The following is a 19,468-nucleotide window of genomic DNA, read 5'->3' as shown; positions in this document are numbered from 1 at the left end:
TATCTCACTGGCTTTTGAACATCTTTAGCAATGATGTCTCAACGATCCTTTATGGCAAATTATTTCATTATCTAATAAGCCTGACTGTTACATACATTGGAGGTGGATTAGACAGATATATTCTAATTCAACCACCATTTGTTGGGCCAGATGCTGGAATTCCTGGATGGGTTTCTATGGCATGGTTTATGCAGGAAGTCAGTCTAGGTAATCCTCAGAATGGCCACTTCTGGCCTTTAAATCTATGAATTTGTTTCCCCCAATGTCTGATTTAGATATTCCTGTCAGGATATATTCTTCAAATAATTATGATGCAACCTTATTATTTTACACTGTAAATAATTCCTTTGCACTTTCAGGTTATTAACTGCCTGTGGTGGGACCCCGAGAGTAAAACCTGGAATTGTGGGACCGCTGTCCCCCCTTAACTCTCCAGCCTGGGCTGTCTCTCTCAGTGATTTGCTAGTGACAAGCAGCAAATCCCTCCAGGTGCTGTTATCACTCAGCCACTAGCATACAGCGATACACCCAGTTAAATTGCATGAATGGTCTCTAAGCCACTAATGAACTGTACAGAGGGAAACACCAGCAAATCCCCCCAGCTTGCACCCCAGAAATGTACTGTCTTATACTGCTCAAGACCTTCTCTTGAACAATGCAAGCTCATTAATTAGTTTGCCACTTCCTCAAAGGAAAGTGGACATACTAGCCTTTGTAATCTGAGCAGACTCCCCAAGCACTTTAAACAAACTCACTGATAAGGATAAAACTTTGAAATAAGTTTATTAACTACAGAAAGAGATTTTAAGTGATTAGAAGTGGTAGGCATAAAGGTCAGATATAGTTACCTAAGAAATAAAAAGTAAACACACATTCTAAATCCTAAACTTTCAGACTAAGCAAGATTTGCATCGAACAGCTTTTCTCACCCCACTGGATGTTGCAAGTAACTTACAGTTTTTAATACACAGGCTGAATTTCCTTCTCAGCCTGGGAGCAGTCTCCTCAGTTCAAAATCTTTGCCTTCCTAACGTTCTTGTTGCCTTCAACATAGGTGGGGGAGGAGAGAGGTGGTCTCATGATGCCACTGTCCCTTGTGTTATACACTCAGTTCATGTCCCATGAAGATACTGGCCCAGACATGAGCTGATAGGCCTTGCTGAGTCACAGAGCTGAGCAATCCCCAATGTGTGGTTCTTGCGCAACTGTCTCTTACAGAACTGGAAATCTCTTGTTTACAATTCCCCTGCTGGTCAATGGCTCATGATGGTCGCTTAACGCCTGTTTGGCTGTGGGTCACCTTCCTTGTGGCCACTGGGGAGCTAGCTGTGGGCATCTCTTGGACACACAACATATTTCAATAACAACCATATAGCAGAATACCATAATTCTAGACATGGGTGGTGGGTGGAGGCCCACTTTGGAGAGGCTAGCCCCTGGCTCTGCCCCTTCTGTCCAGCCACCCCCTGCGGCATGAGCTCCGAGATCCCCTGCCCTCCCATGGCCCGAGACCCCTGACCCCTCTCCTTAGTTGGAGCCCTGAGACCCCCTGCCTCCCTTCATGCCCGGACACCCCCTAGCCCCCCTCCTAGGCCAGAGCCACAATTCCCCCTCTGTAGCTGGAGCCATGAGTCCCCCTGCCCCACCCCCCATGGCCAGAGGAGCCTTGGGCCAACCGGAGCCTTGAGCCCCCCACCGAACCTTCCCGGAGGAGCCTCGGGCTGGCCGGAGGTGCCGCAGTCTCCCCTCCCCTCCGCAGACCCCAAGCTGCCTCGTGGGAAAATTCAAAAGCTCTTCTCGTCTCCTCTCTTCTGGAAGAAGAACCTGAGCTTTTCCTATGCCCCATGCAGGTTCCTGGGTGGCTGAGGAGGCCGTCTGTGTTACTCAGCTTCCTGGGTTCATCAGTAATCTCCCTGGACTCCAGGGAGTTAATGAGCAGGGCCGCCCCTAGCTATTCTGGGGCCCTACGCAGTCCCCCCATGGGGGATGTGTGTGGGGCCCCAGGCCTCTGTGAAGGGGGCCAGGGGGAACCGCCCCCCCAGCACTCACTGGCATCGCAGCTGGGACCGGGTTGCTGCACTTCCCGCTGCCTGCTTCAGTCCTCAGGGGAGTGGGGGCGGGGCTGGAGTGGAGCAGGGGCAGGAAGGGGTGGGGCGGGGGCCAGGCTGGGGTGGGGGCCATGGGTAAGAGGCGGGGCGGGGGCTGGAGCAGCACGCAGCTGCGCAAGGCACCAGGTAATTTGGTGCCCCAAATTTCATGGCGCCCTACGCAGCTGCGTGCTTTGCGTATGGGTAGGGATGGCCCTGTTAATGAGTCAGACCATGGGCCAGAGTTATTTAATCTGTTCTCGTCCTTTTCATATTTGCAAACCATCTTGTGGAAAAGATGTCTAAAATATGTGGGTTTGGTCAGGAAAGTTACAATGTAAAAAGCACCCATACTTAATCCACATAGTATAATCCTCATGTGTCTGTTTACCACCACAAATAATCGTTTTTATTCTTTTCAGCACAACAAAGCCAATACAGCTATGGGAGTGCAACTGGAGTCTTTTATGCATCATCAAAACCTTCAGCTCACTTCTGACACTAGAATTTTAATTACCATGGATAGAGGAGGAAGAATGAAGATAGCTTCGTTTTCAGATCTCAGGTTTCCTGTCCTGGTCATCAGCAAAATCCTCTCCCAACTTGTAAACTGAGCAAATCTGCTCTGGAAGCCAATGAAAAATGAACATTACCATGTCATTTTGACAGTGCCTTTTCTGACTATTGCTGCAGTTTATTGCCGCTTTGAAAAGGGACTGTAAAAATGCCACCACCGGATTTAGCAGAGATCTGCTCTCTGTGTGTAATCAGAATCGTATTTGCTGTCTTAATTGACGAGAGTAATTAGACAAGATTAATTGACAAGAGTAATTAAAGACTAATTTTAAGGCCTTTTACTCTTGTTAGTGCTCCAGGCCAACACAGCTAAGAGAGTGAGCTGGATTCTGTTCCAGTTTGTGCTCCATCCATCAAAAGAATTGTTAACTATGTTCAATTTATGGAGCCAACCAATTATGCCTCGTGAGACAATGGGGCTGCACAGGAGTAAGGGAGGATAGACTCTGGTGCTTAATTCTGATTTCACACCAGTTTTACACTGGTGTGACTGTTGACTCAGTGGAATTACTTCTGATATACGCAAGTGTGAATAAGATCAGAATCAGACCCTAAATTTACAAAAACTGTATTTAGTTCTGATAATGGTGCATGAGAAAGAACCTAGCTTGACTCCCAGGGCCAGATCCCAATCTGTACTCAGCACACCGGGGGAAAGGGGTGAGGATGTTGGGGCTAGGTGGTGTATCATCTGTCCACCCCTGATCCTGGGAGTTGCCAGGGGCCAAATCAGCCCCCAGAGCGAGTTAGAGCAACCTTAAGGCTTTGATCTAGCATCGACGGGTCAATAACAGTGGAACCCTCCTAGGCTGACAGTCACTTTTCAGAGTAGATTCACACATGGAGCAGATTGTACAGTGAACAGCCTCTGTCCCCCCAGCACATGTCTCAGTTACTGTCATCTTTTCAGTGCCTTGTCTTTTCATCCTTCCTCTTTTTGTTTTCAGCCATTACATTTGCATTTGGAGACACCCTTAGTGAAGCAGAGTTCCATTACTCCATTGGCAGGGTTGTGGGGCTTTTTTGTTTTGTTTTGTTTTAAAGTGAGACAAAAATCTACATTCAGATTTCAGAAAGGGCATTATTTTATCGCTCTGTTTAAGCACTGCCAGGAGTTATTCCATTATACCCAAACATGTCTATTTACTCTTTAAAGCATGTTCCTTTTATTTACTCCTCCAGAGCTGCTTGTTTAATCCAGTCTCTTTTTTCCACTGAATTACACTTGCACAATAATGCAATTGCAAGGCCAAACAGGTTCAGCTTGGGTAGGGGTGGCGGTGGAGGGAGCATGTATTCATGTCACATAATATCTCTGCCATTTAAAAATAAATAAATCAGTCTAAAGATCCGTTCTGACCAGCAAGTTTTGTATCTAAATATAAAAAAGGAGTCCTGAACGGGAGTTACTGCTTGTGATCTTGATCAGCAAAGTTCTTTTAGAAACAATACATCAAATCAAGGAAAACCAGCTGAAAAATGAAGCCCATTTCGAACTCTTTTATCCACATAGTTTGAGGTTTGACAAAATATATGCAATGCTCTTGTGCAATCATTTATCCACGGAGCTTAGTTATTTAGGGTGAGCCCAATCCTCAGACATGAGCACCTTAAATGGATATCTAAGCCGCGCGTTTGGATATTCAAATTGGCACAGAGGTACATAAATGCATATTTTCCATGCCGGAGGGTCCGTGGGCCTGATCCTACACGACTGACTTCAGTGGGTATGGAATAAAGCCCACTATGTGTGTCTGAACGCAGGGTTTGGAGACCGAATAAGGGCCTCCATTTGAAAACTTGTCCCATAATGCAGTTTACATGTTGTATTTCCAAAATGTCTTCATTGGGACAGTTTTATTGTAACTGTTTTTGCCAGTGCTTTGATATGAATGGGATAGCAGCAGAGGACACCTTCTTATTTATCCACTCCTCATTGATTTCATGTTTATTATTTGTTTTATTATTTTGTTTCCCCTGTGTCACATACGGTAACTAGCTGCTTTCTTTTTGTTATTAATGACTATTATTTTATCTTAATTAAACAAACACCATGGCACTTTGGTGACACTCCTGAAGACAAGGTCCCTGTCAGGGAGTGCACTTTATTATTTATCATTTATTATCATCTAAGTGTTCCTATTTGATACATTGTCTTCTTTTAGATTGTTATGCACCATGGCAGAAGCCAAATAAACCCTGCTGATGCTGTTTTACAATACAAAACTGTGGGGTTTGTAACATTTGGGTTAAGTAAGGGACAGATTCAGTCTTTCTGAACATGAGCAAAGGGAGAATATGTACAGGTGACAGGTTTTTGCCAAAGACTATTTAACATATAGCATATTCTTCCCCTTTTATCCATACCTTTTTTGGTGTGGCCATTTGATGACAGGGATTGTATCCTTGTGCTTTAGACTAACTAGGCCCAATATGGTTAATATTTAACCCAGGCTTTTGCCTATGTACAGTGTGATTCCCTCCACATGCAATTTTGCTTCTACCTTGCACCTTTTTCTGTCTGCCCTATACAGACTTTGTTTCCTAGTCATCTCTTTAGAACCTGAGACTAGCAGCAAGGACATATGGGTTCTGTTCCAGGCCCTGATTCATTGTATGACAAAGAGGATTGTGACACTATGTCCTGGGGGCTCTAGAACTACAATAGGTGGCGTGTGAGTGTCATTCTTGCTGTGGGGGAAAGGTCTTTTCAGAGAGGAAGGCTTTGCAGCATTTCCTAAAGACAGTCAGACTCTGGTTACCCCTGATGTCCTCCAGAAGTTTGTTCCATACCTGGATCCCCTCAAAAGAGAAAGCTCTGACTCCAGCTCTCGCATGGTTTGTCCTGGGCTATGTGATCTGCATTGTCCCAGAGAAGTGCGACTGCCTTGGCTGAACGGGGATTGAAATTTGGTCTTTAATGTAGCTAGAGCATGAGTCATAAAAAGGACGTCTCCAAAGGTGACTGAGTAAAATTAACTCATGCAAAATAAATGCTGAGAGGACTAAGAATTCAGTCATCTTCAATGCAAACTATACTATGTCAGGGGGACAAAAACCTGCCCTTTCTTTCACAGGGAGGACTATGGGAGACGTTTTCTGGCAAGACCTCTGCAAAAGGACTCCAGCCAGCCCAGGCCAGGGCACTGTGCTATGCAGTGCACTAGAAGCAGCACGATGCTCCCGCTTCTGGCACTTGTTGCTCACAGCCGTGGACATACTCAGCAGCTGGGGAGCGCTGGGCTCTTCCTCTAATGAGGAGCAAAGTGTACTCCCCAGTATGAAACACACAGAGTATAACCTTTGGGACTTGGGGCCTAAGCCTGTGCATGGGAATGGAGGGTGCTCAGCCCCTTGCAGGATCAGGTCTATGGTGTGTATAAGTGATCAGTGTTTTCTTCTTGAACATGCTGCAGATATCCTGTCCTACTGGTCGCTGGGTTGGAGGAGAGGTTCCCTACATTCTCTTGTCTCCCTCATTCCCCAGCATGACAAAGATCAGCATTTGGTCCACTCTGTATTTTCCAATTACTTTTATCTGTGCATAGAAACAGAAAAATGTTTCCTAGCAGAATTGTCTCTGTATGGCCTTATGCATAAGAGTGAACAAGGCATAGCTGTTGACTATATGGTTAATATATTTTTGGTGGTACTTGCATCCAAAAAATGCAGCTGCAGTATACTCTCAGTAAAGTGGAACTAATGCTCAACTTCAACAAGAACATTAATAACTGAAAGACATTTCAAACAACACTGATTAGAGCAAAGGTTCCCCCCAAAAGGCTTTTGCTTTTTTTACAAAGAGTTTCAGAAAAATCGCTACCCACCCTGGCAATCAGTATTGATTCAGATTTCAGAGTAGCAGCCATGTTAGTCTGTATCCACAAAGAGAAAAGGAGGACTTGTGGCATCTTAGAGACTAACAAATTTATTTGAGCATAAGTTTTTGTGAACTACAGCTCACTTCATTGGATGCATGCAGTGGAAAATACAGTAGGGAGATTTTGTATACACAGAGAACATGAAACAATGGGTGTTACCATACGCACTGTAATGAGAGTGATCAGGTAAGGTGAGCTGTTACCAGCAGGAGAGAAAAAAAACCTTTTGTAGTGATAATCAAGGTGGGCCATTTCCAGCAGTTGACAAGAACGTGTTAGGAACAGTGCGGGCGGGGGGGGGGGGGGGAATAAACATGGGGAAATAGTTTTACTTTGTGTAATGACACATCCACTCCCAGTCTTTATTCACGCCTAATGTAATGGTGTGCAGTTTGCAAATTAATTCCAATTCAGCAGTCTCTCGTTGGATTCAGAATCTGAAGCTGCTCTGTTCATTTCTATGGGTTTCCTCTGGATTTGCGCAAGTGTAAATGAGATCACAATCAGACTCATTGTTTATCAACAGCATTGTCACGCATTGATACTTTGGACAATCTGAAGTTTCTCATTAAATGATGATGATGAGAAGGATATGGCCAGGCAGGGTGAAGTTGGGCTAGTACAACATAAATATATACAGTGCATCTGACACGATGCATGTGGCTCAAGCGTAGGATCCAACTCCTCAAAATTAAAACACAAACATATAGTCATGGGTTTGGATTAAATTATACAAACATTTCAAAATAGTTTATGCATTCAAATGGGTGTGCTGCCCTGGAGAGTCTCACACAAACGAAATAACATACATTGGTCAAAAATGCTGAGAGATTTGAAATTAAATAGTTTGGAAAGTTGTCTTATTTCTTCTAACATCAGTCCCCAGACAGATTCTCCTTAACATTCCTCAGGTCTGTGCAGCAATTCACTCAACATTTCTCTATTTCACTCTGTCTGTTCAGCTTTGGGGGTTTTTTTATGGTCAGTTTTCACTGTCTTTTCTTTCCTGTCTGTTACCTCTGGAGGACAAAAAGTGCCTGATCCTGACCTCACTTTGTGCAAACAAGTCTCCTAATTTCAATTGCCTGCATGGTGGATTGGGCACTAAATATTGCAATCCCTTTAAAGAGTGCGATAATATGATTTTTGGGTTGCATATTCAGAGGCATCAACTCATGCTACCTCGATTTAATAGGCTCTTTCTCTATGTGATTCTGTTGGTTGAGAGACCACACCTAGAAATATTGAATCTAATTCTCATCTCATACCAGCTCCAGTGGCTTAAATGGAATTACTCCTGATTTACTCAGGTGTAAGTGAAAGGAGAATCGGGCTCCTTGTGTTCACTCCTGGAGACTTCAATATCAGAAAGATTCCAAGAAACTGGAAGTGAGGAACAAAAATGATCCGGCCTCTACATAAGGATGTATCGATAGAGGATAAATTGAAAAAGCTAACCATGTTTAGTTTGGCTAAGTGATAGCTAAGCAGAGGGAACTGGAATCTATATGCAAATATTTAAGAGGTGTAAACACCAACAATGGCAAAAGATTATCTAGGATGCTACAAAAGGGTTTCATTAAGAATAATGAGATTAATTAAATGAAAGGAAAATTAACTATTTTGAAAAACATTGTGACCAATTCTATTTATGTTCTTATACTGCCCTCCTCACATCTGAAGTCCTTCCAGATGTGACTAACATCTGGCCCCAGGGAGAGCATTGTGTGTGCACTGTTGTATTTGAGAGGCACCACTCTGCCACCATAGGCATGACCTCGCACTTACCGTGTGTGTGAGGTCACACTGGCGGGAGCGGGGCAGCACGCTCTTCAAAATGGCTTTCCCCATGTGGCATGACCTCACACACACTGTGCATGGGAGGTCATGCCAGTAGGGGAGGGGTCACACCAGCGGGGGCGGGCCATTCCCAGAAGTACTGGTATGGCATTTTGGGAATGTGTGAGTGGCTACTGTAATTGTGCCGGGGAATGGAATTGTGGACAGCTGCCCCAGCCCAGAGCTTTCGTCAAAGCTTTAGTCTTTCAGATATTCTGTGCCCAGGCCACTGAGCTCTTTGAAGATAAGGACTGAGACACTGAAGTTGACTCAGTATTCTGTGGGAAGCCAGTGTAGAGAGTGGATGGGTTTGAAGTGCTCCTGGTAACCCATGTTGTTGAGGAGATGTGCTGCAGTGTTCTGATGGCTTTGTGTCCAGGTATATCACATTTCCATAATCCAGATGGAAGGTGACAAAGGTGTGTCTAACCAAGGCCAGGTCACCATCTGCTAGGAGATATGGGTCTCCTAGCCAACTGCAGATGGTAGCGGGCATTAATTCTGGGTGCTGTTGTGTGGAGAATTTAGCATTGGCTTGGAATCCAACAGCACTCCTGGAGCATAGTGAGATTGATTAGAGCGTACAATTGTCTCCAAATGGAAGTGCTAGAAGATCACTCTCACTTGTGACTTTTAAAATATAGTGGACAACCCACTAGGAAATGTAGAGGATAATTGTACAGTGGAATGGGGCATAGATTACAGCCAGGACTACACTTACTGGTAGACCAGCACTGCTGCAATTGATGCAGTGGGTGTCGATTTAGCAGGTCTGGTGAGGATATGCTAAATCAATGGGAGAGCGCTCTCCCATCGATTTGTGTACTCCACCTCCCGAGAACCATAAGGCAAGTTGACGGGAGAGTGTCTCCTATCGACACAGCACGTTGTAGACACTTCTGCAAATCGACCTAAGCTATGTCGACTTCAGTTACATTATTCACATAACTGAAGTAGCGTAACTTTGGTTGACTTATCCCGGTAGTGTAGACCAGCCCTAGATAACCTAGGTCTTTCCCATTTCTAGTTCTTGTGACTCTAACTGATTGAGCGTGTTCATACAATTTAAAACCACACTGAAAGGATGAAAAGTGACTGACTTGGACATAGGGGGAAAGAAATCTAAACTGAACACTACAAAAGAAGGAAACACTGTAACCATGCCTCAGTAAGTCATCCCTCAATGACTCCCCTTGACTTCAAAGAGCCCTACAATTCAAACGTTTTCCCTACAGAATTGGACTCTGTTCAGTTCAAAGTTCAGTAATTTTGGATCAGACCTTGCAGTCCTTACTGTTACTGGAACAAATCTTATGTTGAATTAAAAGGGGCAAAACCTGCTTACTAGCCTCCAGGCAACTATGGAAGGTCCTGATGCAAGGGAATTGGTGCAGATCTTTTGGGAACAGAACAGAAAACCACATGCAAGATCCAGATTATGTGCAAGATCAGAGTTTTTGTTAGCATGACAAGGTGCACAAGTGTTGGCAATGTTAGTCTAATTATTCAGGCTATCATTTTCAGGCATGGATGCATGCTTATAATTAGGCATCCGAATTCCAAGCTGAGCACCTGATTTTCAGAGGTACTAATCACCTGCACTTCTTGATTTCAGTGAGAGCAGGGCTTACCAGTAGCCATGGGAGAGACTATTCAGAATTTGTCTTACATCCCCAGTCAGCAAACAGAGCAGAAAAAGTGCCAAGTCCTGTCTTTGGAAGAGTGTTGAGTGTACGTAAGAGAGAGGTATTTTCTCAAGAAGAAAGATTTCTTACCAGTGTACAGATATCTCACATTTACAGTATTTTAACTGTAACATTGTCTGGCTGAAGATAGATTAGATAGAGAACATTCCGGTTCTCTTAAGATACTGCTCTCTGAGAAATGGTACTTCATACTCAGGCTATAGACCCTACTGTAATACCAAACTGATGTGGAAAACCCCCCCCTCCAGCAGGTTCAGATCTGAGTAGAAACCACGACGTTCTTGTCAGCTTCAGCAAGAACTGGGAAATACAAGGCTCAGCATTCAGGGGCCCGTTTTAGACCTGGTGTAAGTAGCTCCACTGTCGACAATATACAAAAATGGCTTGATTGCCTTGTCCTTAGCACGCTGAGAATGGCAATAAAAATGCCCCATGTATGATGCCCCATTTGTCCACCTGTCTGTGACTTTTTCTGTGCGGCCCCTTCCTCCTGGAATGCGTCTCTGAATTGAGTAGTCAAGTCACTTACCTTCCCCCTCATTCAGTGCCCTCCTTAAGTGTCCACCTGGGATGGAGAAAGCATGCTAGTCTAGAGCAAGGGAAATGGGGCAATGGATTTGGGGTATAGTGCATAACTTTGGATGTGCCTCACCTTCACCTGCACATGTGCTCCAGCAGCTGTGGTTACAAAAGCTGACGGTTCCCACCTCCCCTCCGTGCTCTTGCAGAACGCCCTCATGGAACTGGATGGAGGGGCTCCTGAAGCAACCGCTGCCAGTCCATGCTTCTTTTGTGTTCTCTGAGCCCAGAGCACTCAGCTCAACTGTGAGACAACGGACCAACCTGCACGCAGACCTTGTCGGTACATGTCCAAGACCACTCAGAGATTAATAGCACCAAGATCACTTAGAGATTAATGAGTCTGCTACAGCCTTAGCTAAGGCCCATGTGGCTTTTAGCTCATGCAGTAGAGGCTCATGCATTTAGCTCCAGAGGTCCCAGGTTCAATCCCACCCGCTGATGACCGGGATCTGTCAGCATTACATGTGCACGCTCTTACTTCAGTTTAAGAGTGCCTTCTATCCACTTAGCTGAAGTTTTAAGGAATTGCACAGATGAAGCCTTGTGCATACCAAATGCTGAGTAGCATTGCAGTGAGTGGAGCAGGGAGGGAGAGAGAATATACCCAAGTCAAGATGAGGGACTAAAAAGAAGAATGGAGATATAAAAAGATGCAGGTAGGAAAGAAGAGATGAACAAATTAAAAGAGAGCCCATGTCATCTGTTCTGGAGCAGGGGATGAGTTCTTGAGGGATACAGATCGACCAGACCTTTATAGCAAAAACAAAATGTCTGGGCATTCCTGGTCTACAAGGAGCCTTTGAGAATAATTCAGAGGCAAACTGCTTGTTACTTTTCCATTCCAGCCAGCCAGAGCAAAGTACTTTGCTGCTTAGTGTCCATTTTTGTTTACTGGCCTAAGAACGTTGTTTTCCAGCAGACTTGACTCAGGACAACCTGGACAGAAGCAAACTTAGGCAGATGGCTTTCCCACTGTCTAATGCAGCGGTGGCCAACCTGAGCCTGGGAAGGAGCCAGAATTTACCAATGTACATTGCCAAAGAGCCACAGTAATATGTCAGCAGCCCCCCATCAGCTCCCCCATCCTGCTTCTAGCACCTCCTGCCCACCGGCAGCCCTGCCAATCAGCGCTTTCCCCCTCCCTCCCCGCACCTCCTGATCAGCTGTTTCGTGGCATGCAGGAAGCTCCATGGTGGGGTGGGGGGAGCGAGGGCATGGCAGGCTCAGGGGAGGGGGTGGGAAGGGGTGGAGTGGGGGCAGGGCCTGTGGCAGAGCCAGGGGTTGAGCAGTGAGCACCCCCCACACACTGGAAAGTTGATGCCTGTAGCTCCAGCCCCTGAGTCGATGCCTATACAAGGAGCCGCATCTTAACTTCTGAAGAGCCACATGTGGTTCCGGAGCCCCAGGTTGGCCACCCCTGGTCTAATGATTCAGCCATATATAGTCTGGCTGGAGAAATGCAGTTCTCTGCATGTTTCTTTATTTAGCAGCAAGAGATTTTGTTGCTGGTAAAATAGGATCCGTGTCAACTGAGTAAATTCTTTTTGTTTTATTACAAACTTCATATTTATTTCCTCATCCGAGCATTGGATCAGGGATGGATAGAAACTGAAAACACCTTCTTTTCACCTTCTCACATAACTTCTGATGATTGCAGTGGATGTTCTGGGTCTGTGAGGAGGAAGCACAATCTAGTGGCTAGGGCTCTAGCCTGGGATTCAGGAGACCTGGGCTCAGTTTCCTCTTCCATCACAGACTTCCAGTCTGATTCCAATGGGAGTTAGGCACCTAAATACCTTTTCAGATTTGTGCCTCTGCCCCTTAGTTCCCCATCTGCAAAGTGGGGATAAGAACCTTTAGCATGTTGTGAGGATAAATACATTACAGATTGTGAGATCCTCCGATACAGTATTGAAGGCCATTCAAGTACCTTAGGTTTGTGTGTGTGCAGTGTAGGATTGGATTCTTCACTGGTTTAAATTTTTTAAAAGCTCATAATATAAAATAGACATAATGGCTTCTGTTTTGCTGCTATGTTTGTTTAGGCTCATTATTAAATCCCTTTGGCTCGTATTGATCATTGAGGACTCAAGCTATGTTATTATTGTTTGTATGACTGCAGTAGGTAAGGCCTCAACCAAGATTGGGGCCACACTGGAGTGTACAAATATTCACTGATAGACAATCCCTGCCCCAGCCTACACAGACAAAGGTTGTGAGAAAGGAACTATTATTAGCCTCATTTTACAGATGGGGAGCTGAGCCTGAGGCATAGAGAGACTAAGGACTTGTTTATACCATGGGGTAATGTGCTCTATGAAGATGTGATTTCTAAAGCGGATTAATTGGTCCGTGTAGATCCTGCTGGTGTGCTTTAACACAGTGCTGTTTGAAACACTAGGGAACCTGTAGTGCGTACCAGCAGTGTCTACATGGACCAATTAGTGCGCAGGACATGTGCTTTAGAAACCATACTCCCACAAAGCACATTACACCACCATGTAGACAAGTGCTTAGTGACAGGAAGCCTGGGGTGGAGCTAAGATTTGAACCCAGAACGCCTGAATTCTAGTCTAGTGCCTGACCCACAAAACCATTGTTAGATAATAGGAATACTGACTAAAATATTCTACTCCCTATCATCTTACATGAATGGGAGTTGAGGGCATTATGCACTTTGCAGGATTCTGCCCTTGATTTGAGTGGAACTTGGCATGGGCACAGAGCAGAGCTGATTAGTGGATCAGGCCTTAGATTGCAAAATCTTTGTAGAAGGGGCTTTGCATTCTTTTTGGTAAAGAACCTACGACTTTGTAAATAAATAAGACAAAACAAAGAAGTTCCCTACCTATTTAGAGCCCAAATGTTCTCTCTTGCTGGTGTACATCAGGAGTAACTTCATCAAAGTCCAGTGTGTAAATGTGGTACTGTATAAAAGAAATGAGAGGAGAATCAAGTCAATTTATGTCCAAAACTCCCTTTGAAGCCAGTAAGGATCATACTGTTATTGGCTGATACAAGGAACAGCCCATCTGGGATATTTCAAATGAGTGAGATTTAATAATAAAATAATGACAATATATAAAGTATACAAAGGAGACTGTACGACAGCTTCTTTTGTTTCTGGTTTGGTGTTTTATTTTTTTAGTCTGTTTCTTGAATACATTGATTTTGTATATGGAAATTTGATTCTGTCAAGAACTGCCAAGCTAAGGCATTTAATAAAAAACGAGTGCGATTTCATAATCGTAATAACAGAAAACAGATTAAATGGACATTGTAACAGCTCCTTGGTTTTTGTTTAGGATCCTCCCTGTATGTGTTCACACTGTAGTGGTATTAAAACTTTTATTTGCTTCCAAGAGGAGCAGCTATGCTCGGACATTTCAAATTAGATTTTGTAACAAATAACAACAAGAATAATGGCAATAGTTTTCTCTGTATGTAAAGCTTAGCTGTTAATACTGTTTTTCCCTTGGCTATTGTTTAGTTTACTTTGTGAGCGCTGTTGGATTGATTTAATATTGTATAGAGAATTATTTGGTGTAAGATGGGAGTTTACAACTGAGTAGCATTTAAAAGTGAATAAATAATCATAACAGTTAATATATGACAGACATCACAAGAGCTTATTTTCCTTTTTTTCTTTTTTTTGTTCAGTCTCATTCTGGAATGGTTGGATGGGTGCTTAGAGATTTATGTGCTTTCAAGAGGAGTTGCCAAGATGCTCTGTCCGACAGACAGACAGACAGAGTGGTGTGCAATTAGATAGAGGTATGGATTGTGGTAGAGAAAGAGAGAGAGATAGGTATGGTGAGAGACTATCTGTCTGTCTATATATCTGTCTCTCTTTGTGTACCACAATGCAGGTCCATCTAAATGAACACTCCTCTCTCTGTCTTTCTAATTATCCTCTAGATTGTTTTTTTTAATTAGTCTCTTTCAAACCTAACAAGAAACAATCAGACCGAAGGAGGAGTGAAAATGTGAATGTCCCATTAGCGAGAGAGACAAGGTGGGCGAGGTAATATCTTTTATTGGCCCAACTTCTGCTGGTGTCTCATTGGCACACAGCTCTGAGCCTTTCAGCATGGCCAGAGGCAGGGAGATTGCCACCAAAGGAAGGCTCAAGTGAGTGCTAATGGATCGGGCAGCTGGGTGGAGCTCTGAGCTGGGGAGAGTGGGGAGGAGACAGCCAGCCAGCCAGCCCCCTTACTTGGGCTGGACTGCAGTGCCCGGGGAACCCGCAGCTTCCAAGCCCCGGCCCCAGCCAGCTCCTCTGCAAAGGGTTAAAGGGAGCCTCAGCCTTGAAGTGGGCTGGAGGGAGAGGCGGAGGGATTAACTTGATTGGTGAGAAGTTTGTAGCTGGGCGGTGCCGGGCCGCCCTTACGGCTCTGCGCTCCCCCAGAATCACAAAGCCCTGCCGGGAAACTTGCTTTAGCGCTTGTTCCTTGGCTTCAGCTCCCCCCTCCCCTTAAACGTGATCCCGGCTCAGAGGGACCCAGGGCGGCATCACCCCGGCATCCTGCAGCTCAGAGCTCCTGCGCTCCCGGGGGATCTGTCAGAGCCAGGGCTGCAGATTCCTAGTCCACCAGCCGCCCGCCCGCTCGCTCACTCGCACACGCACCCTGGCCCGGAGCTGCCGCTCGTGCACAGCAGGGAAAACACAAGTTTTCTCTCCCCTTGATTTAGCTAATCGCGGAGAGAGCCCTGCGCGCTGCTAGCGCCTTTTGTGGCAAAGTGTTTTCTGGTGGGAAGATGGTGGCTTGAAACTTGGATGCTTTCATGAACGCCCTGAAGGGGTTGTAGGTAAAGGGACTCCAGACCCTCAGGTATATTTTGCATTGTGAGTTTCCTTTTAAAAACAACACCCAGCCGACAAACAAAAGAGCCAAGAGCGGCACACATCCCCAGCGAAGGAACCTGCTTTCTTAGCGCTTGCCCTCCCTGCCTTGCCAAGTTGGGGGCTGTCAAAGTGCAAAGTTTGATTGACCCCCCCCCCGCCCCCGCCCGACTGCGGAAGGAATGAAGCTGAAATGAAAAGGGGCAGCCCATGGGACTGGCTAGAGGATTGACTTTCCCGGATTGCCATTCAAAGGGATCTGTTATGATGGGGCAAACAGCGCGCTGTTAAGTGCCCGCACTGCAAGTGAAGGTAAGTGCCTCGCTTAGCCTCCAAGAAAATGAAATGAGGAAACTTAACCGGGACAGTTGGTCGAAGTCCCTGTGTCTTGCTGAGGTTAAACACAACGCGCGGGAAGGGGCTGGGGGGGGGGGGGCTTGCAGGCGTTAATGAATTAAGGAGTGAGTTAACATCTGCCCTTGAAGCGAGCTAGGGCGCACCGGTACCTGCCCCCTGGAGCCAGCCGCCCCAGCCAGAAGGCAGGACGCCGGCGGGCTGCTCCAGCACTGCGCTGGTGTCATGTAAGGAGCCAGGATTAACGTTAATGATTAATCAGACCTCTCCGCATGTCGGGCTGTCTTCGGCGCTGGAGCGGCTCCGCGGGCAGGGGATGGCTGTGTGGCCCATGTGGTGTTACACTCCTCCCAGGGGTGGGCAGCAGGCAGAAACTTTCCTGTTACCCTCCCGAGCGCTGGGGCTGCTCGCCGGCCTTCCCGGCAAGGAAGAGGCACACGAGCGATAATTACCTCGCGAGTCATCAATACACATGTGTGCCTGCCCAGGGGAGGCGCAGGGTCCATCTGCCTTAGACCGCACTGGCTCTGGTGCCTTTGGCCAGGGGCGAGGGGAGGTGTTTACTTGAAAAACGGACTGGAAAACCCCTGGTCAGTTTCACGCTGGATGTTTGAAGCCTGGTTTCTTCTGGCTGGCCAGAGAGATACAGCATCCCAGGACTGGAAGGGACCTCCAGAGGTCATCTAGTCCAGTCCCCTGCACTCATGGCAGGACTGAGTATTATCTAGACCAGTATGGGGAAGTGCTGGGAACTGCACCCCTCTTTTACAGGGCTCACTGACTAGTGGGGAATGGGGTCAGCTGTGGGGTGGCATGGTCGCATGGGCCCTGGACCAAGGCTGTGTGCCTTCCTGACTCCGGATGGTGGGGCCGGGAGGGTAAGGGACCGTCACTGCTCTGCTGGGTTGGTTTGGGAAGCACAGTTTCTGCTGAGAGCTGGTTACCTCTCCCGGCATGACCTGTCTCAGGCTCCCTGCTGTAAATAATATATTAACATAAGAGCAGGAACCAAAATAGCCTTTCTCTGAGATGCCTCACTTTGCCTTTGCAAGGTATAAACATTTCTGGATTGCTTCCTTCCCCTTCCTTGCAGAGCAGTTCTGTAAGATGGAAATGACGGTACATGATGTGTCCCTCTACGCTCCCCAGGTGGGTTGATGTGAACTCATGCCTTGGGCAGAGATTCTCCCCCCCTCCCCCCCAACAACCTCATTTTACCACCTTAAGAATTTGTGGTGCAAATTTGTAAGCTAATGGCAATGTGTAATTATTTGGTTTGTTGGATGCTGTACATGGGTTGTTGTGTGTCCTGAGGGCATAGAGTGTTTAAATCAGGGAGTTTACAAGAGTGAGGAATTCAGATAGTGTTTAGAGAGTGAGAGTTTTAGGAGGCGAACAGAGTGTAAGTAAAGTAAACCTGATCTACTTAGATTTTTTTTTAAAACAGATATTAGAGCAGCTAAGGAATATTCAAGGGTGTGAAACACAAGCTTGCAGTAGGACACACCTTTGGTGTAAACCAAAACAAGCCGTGCTTGAAAGGAAAGCAGGGTTGGGGAAATGAATTGCTGGGAAGAAAAATTCAGCACTGAAGGAAGTACACAAAGCTGTAGCGCACCCACGTTACAAGCAATGAAGTAGAAAAGCTAAGTTCTGTGGGTGGAAAGGATAGATTCCTTTTTTCCCTTCCTCCAGAAGTTTTTAACCTGCTATCTTGTTTTATGGCCACTCACTAATGTTTGCTTGCGTTCAAGACTGGTTCTGTACAAGATACCAAAAAAAGTGCTTGATTTATATCAGGCAAGAGCGAAAGGTTAGGAAAGAGCAAAGTTTTACATGCTGAATGCAAAAGAATGAATTATAAATATTTATAATTGCTGGTACACATTTTGTTTGCTTTACTGACGCACCGAGGGTTGTTGTTTTTTTTAAATTCTCATCCCCCCCTTTCTTTTTCCTTCCTCCAGGTTTGAAAGATCAGAAATCTGTACAATACAGACGGAACCAGTTTTCAAAATGGAATTCCAGCTTGCGCTCTTTTTTGTAGGGATAATTGCATTTTCTGATTCAGCCCGAGGTAAGGAGAATGAGCTTTATGCAGCCTCGAATGGTTTGTGGCTTGTGCCTTTACATTTGCTCCAGTTGTGCTCATGTTCTTCCAACGCGCTATAGTCCTTTTAGAGACCAAATCATGATATTTCCTTCTGCATAGAATCTCCCTTCCCCCTTGTCCACCCACACATGCATTCCTCCCATGGCACATTTTGTCAGTGTTGACCGTGATATCGCAACTCAGATGCAGGATGGTCACTTTTTGTCCAGTTTGTTAATTGCAGGTGAGCTGTTTGCTTTTGTCGTTTATGTGTAAAAATACACAGTTGGCTTTCAACTTTCAGTGTAGGGTTAAAGGAAAACAATTGCATTCCTTTGTGGATCAGGAGTGCCTCTCCCCTCCTGTAATCCCTCCAAACTCTGCCCTGTGTATTCCCAATAGCAAACTAAACAAACAAATCCATTAACTTCCCAAGTGACAGACAAATGACAGTTCTCAATAGCTAGCACATATTTTAACACTGGGACTCCAGTAGACGATCAGATTTCAATAAACAGGTTACCCGACCAGTGGTGGATTGAAAAACAATGACCTAGAAGTTGAGGTAAGGGAGGAGAGGGTTTTGTATGAGAAGATAATTTAACAAAAGCTACGGGGTCAGAATACAGATTTCAGAGGGGTAGCCGTGTTAGTCTGTATCAGCAAAAACAACAAGGAGTCCTTGTGGCCACCTTAGAGACTAACAAATTTATTTGGGCATAAGCTTTCTTGTGCTAAAACCCACTTCATCAGATGCATCCATTACTTGTCCTCAGCATTAGTTTAACACCATGGCTCTCAACCTTTCCAGACTACTGTACCTCTTTTAGGGGTCTGATTTGTCTTGCGTACCCCAAGTTTCACCTCACTTCAAAACTACTTGCTTACAAAATCAGACCTAAAAATACAAAAGTGTCACAGTACGCTATTACTGACAAATTACTTACTTTTTCATTTTTACCATATAATTATAAAATAAATCAACTGGAATATAAATATTGTACTTCCATTTCAGTGCATAATATATACAGCAGTATAAACAGGTCATTGTGTGGAATTTTAGTTCGTACTGACTTTGCTAGTGCTTTTTATGTAGCCTGTTGTGATGAGTTGATGTACCCCCTGGAAGACTGTGTACCCCTAACAGTACATGTATCCCTGGTTAAGAACCACTGGTCTAACATACCTTTGCCAGTGCTGTCATGTTAGCCTTGGAAAGTCTGAATGATAAACCACTCTCTCAGTCTAACTGATTCTCTACTGGTCACAAAGGAGAGGACTGCATTGTTCCATGAGAATGGTTGTATGTATTTAGGATGTAGATTTGCCCCAGCTGCAATCCCAAACACTGTCGAAGAAGCATAAATTGCTGAGCAACCATTAAAAATGCCCAGCGCAAGATTATGTGTTGCTTAGTTTACAATTTAAATATTTAAACTTGCTATTAGTTCTGGAAGCCATAACTTGCCAGAAATGTGTGTGTGTGTGTGTGTGTGTGAGAGAGTGAG

At 45.3% G+C, this 19,468-nt stretch overlaps 1 protein-coding gene across 2 annotated transcripts in view; it reads left to right on the top strand.

Moving 5' to 3' along the window:
- Positions 1 to 15,666: 15,666 nt before the first annotated feature.
- FGFRL1 (fibroblast growth factor receptor like 1) overlaps positions 15,667 to 19,468 on the top strand; it is a 243,943-nt gene continuing 240,141 nt past the window's right edge. Inside the window, exons 1-2 of one of the 2 annotated variants that reach the window (XM_074951863.1) lie at positions 15,667 to 15,826; positions 17,836 to 17,945. In XM_074951863.1, coding sequence (XP_074807964.1) covers positions 17,885 to 17,945 — 61 coding nt within the window. In that variant the 5' untranslated portion in view covers positions 15,667 to 15,826; positions 17,836 to 17,884. Of the gene's footprint in view, positions 15,827 to 16,342; positions 16,459 to 17,835; positions 17,946 to 19,468 lie in introns of those variants that run through there. The other variant, XM_074951864.1, reaches the window with a different exon arrangement.

This window comes from Natator depressus, chromosome 4 (assembly GCF_965152275.1).
Source record: "Natator depressus isolate rNatDep1 chromosome 4, rNatDep2.hap1, whole genome shotgun sequence".
NCBI lineage: Eukaryota > Metazoa > Chordata > Testudines > Cheloniidae > Natator > Natator depressus.
Note: the sequence above shows the minus strand (reverse complement) of the source record. Positions and strands in the feature narration are given on the sequence as shown.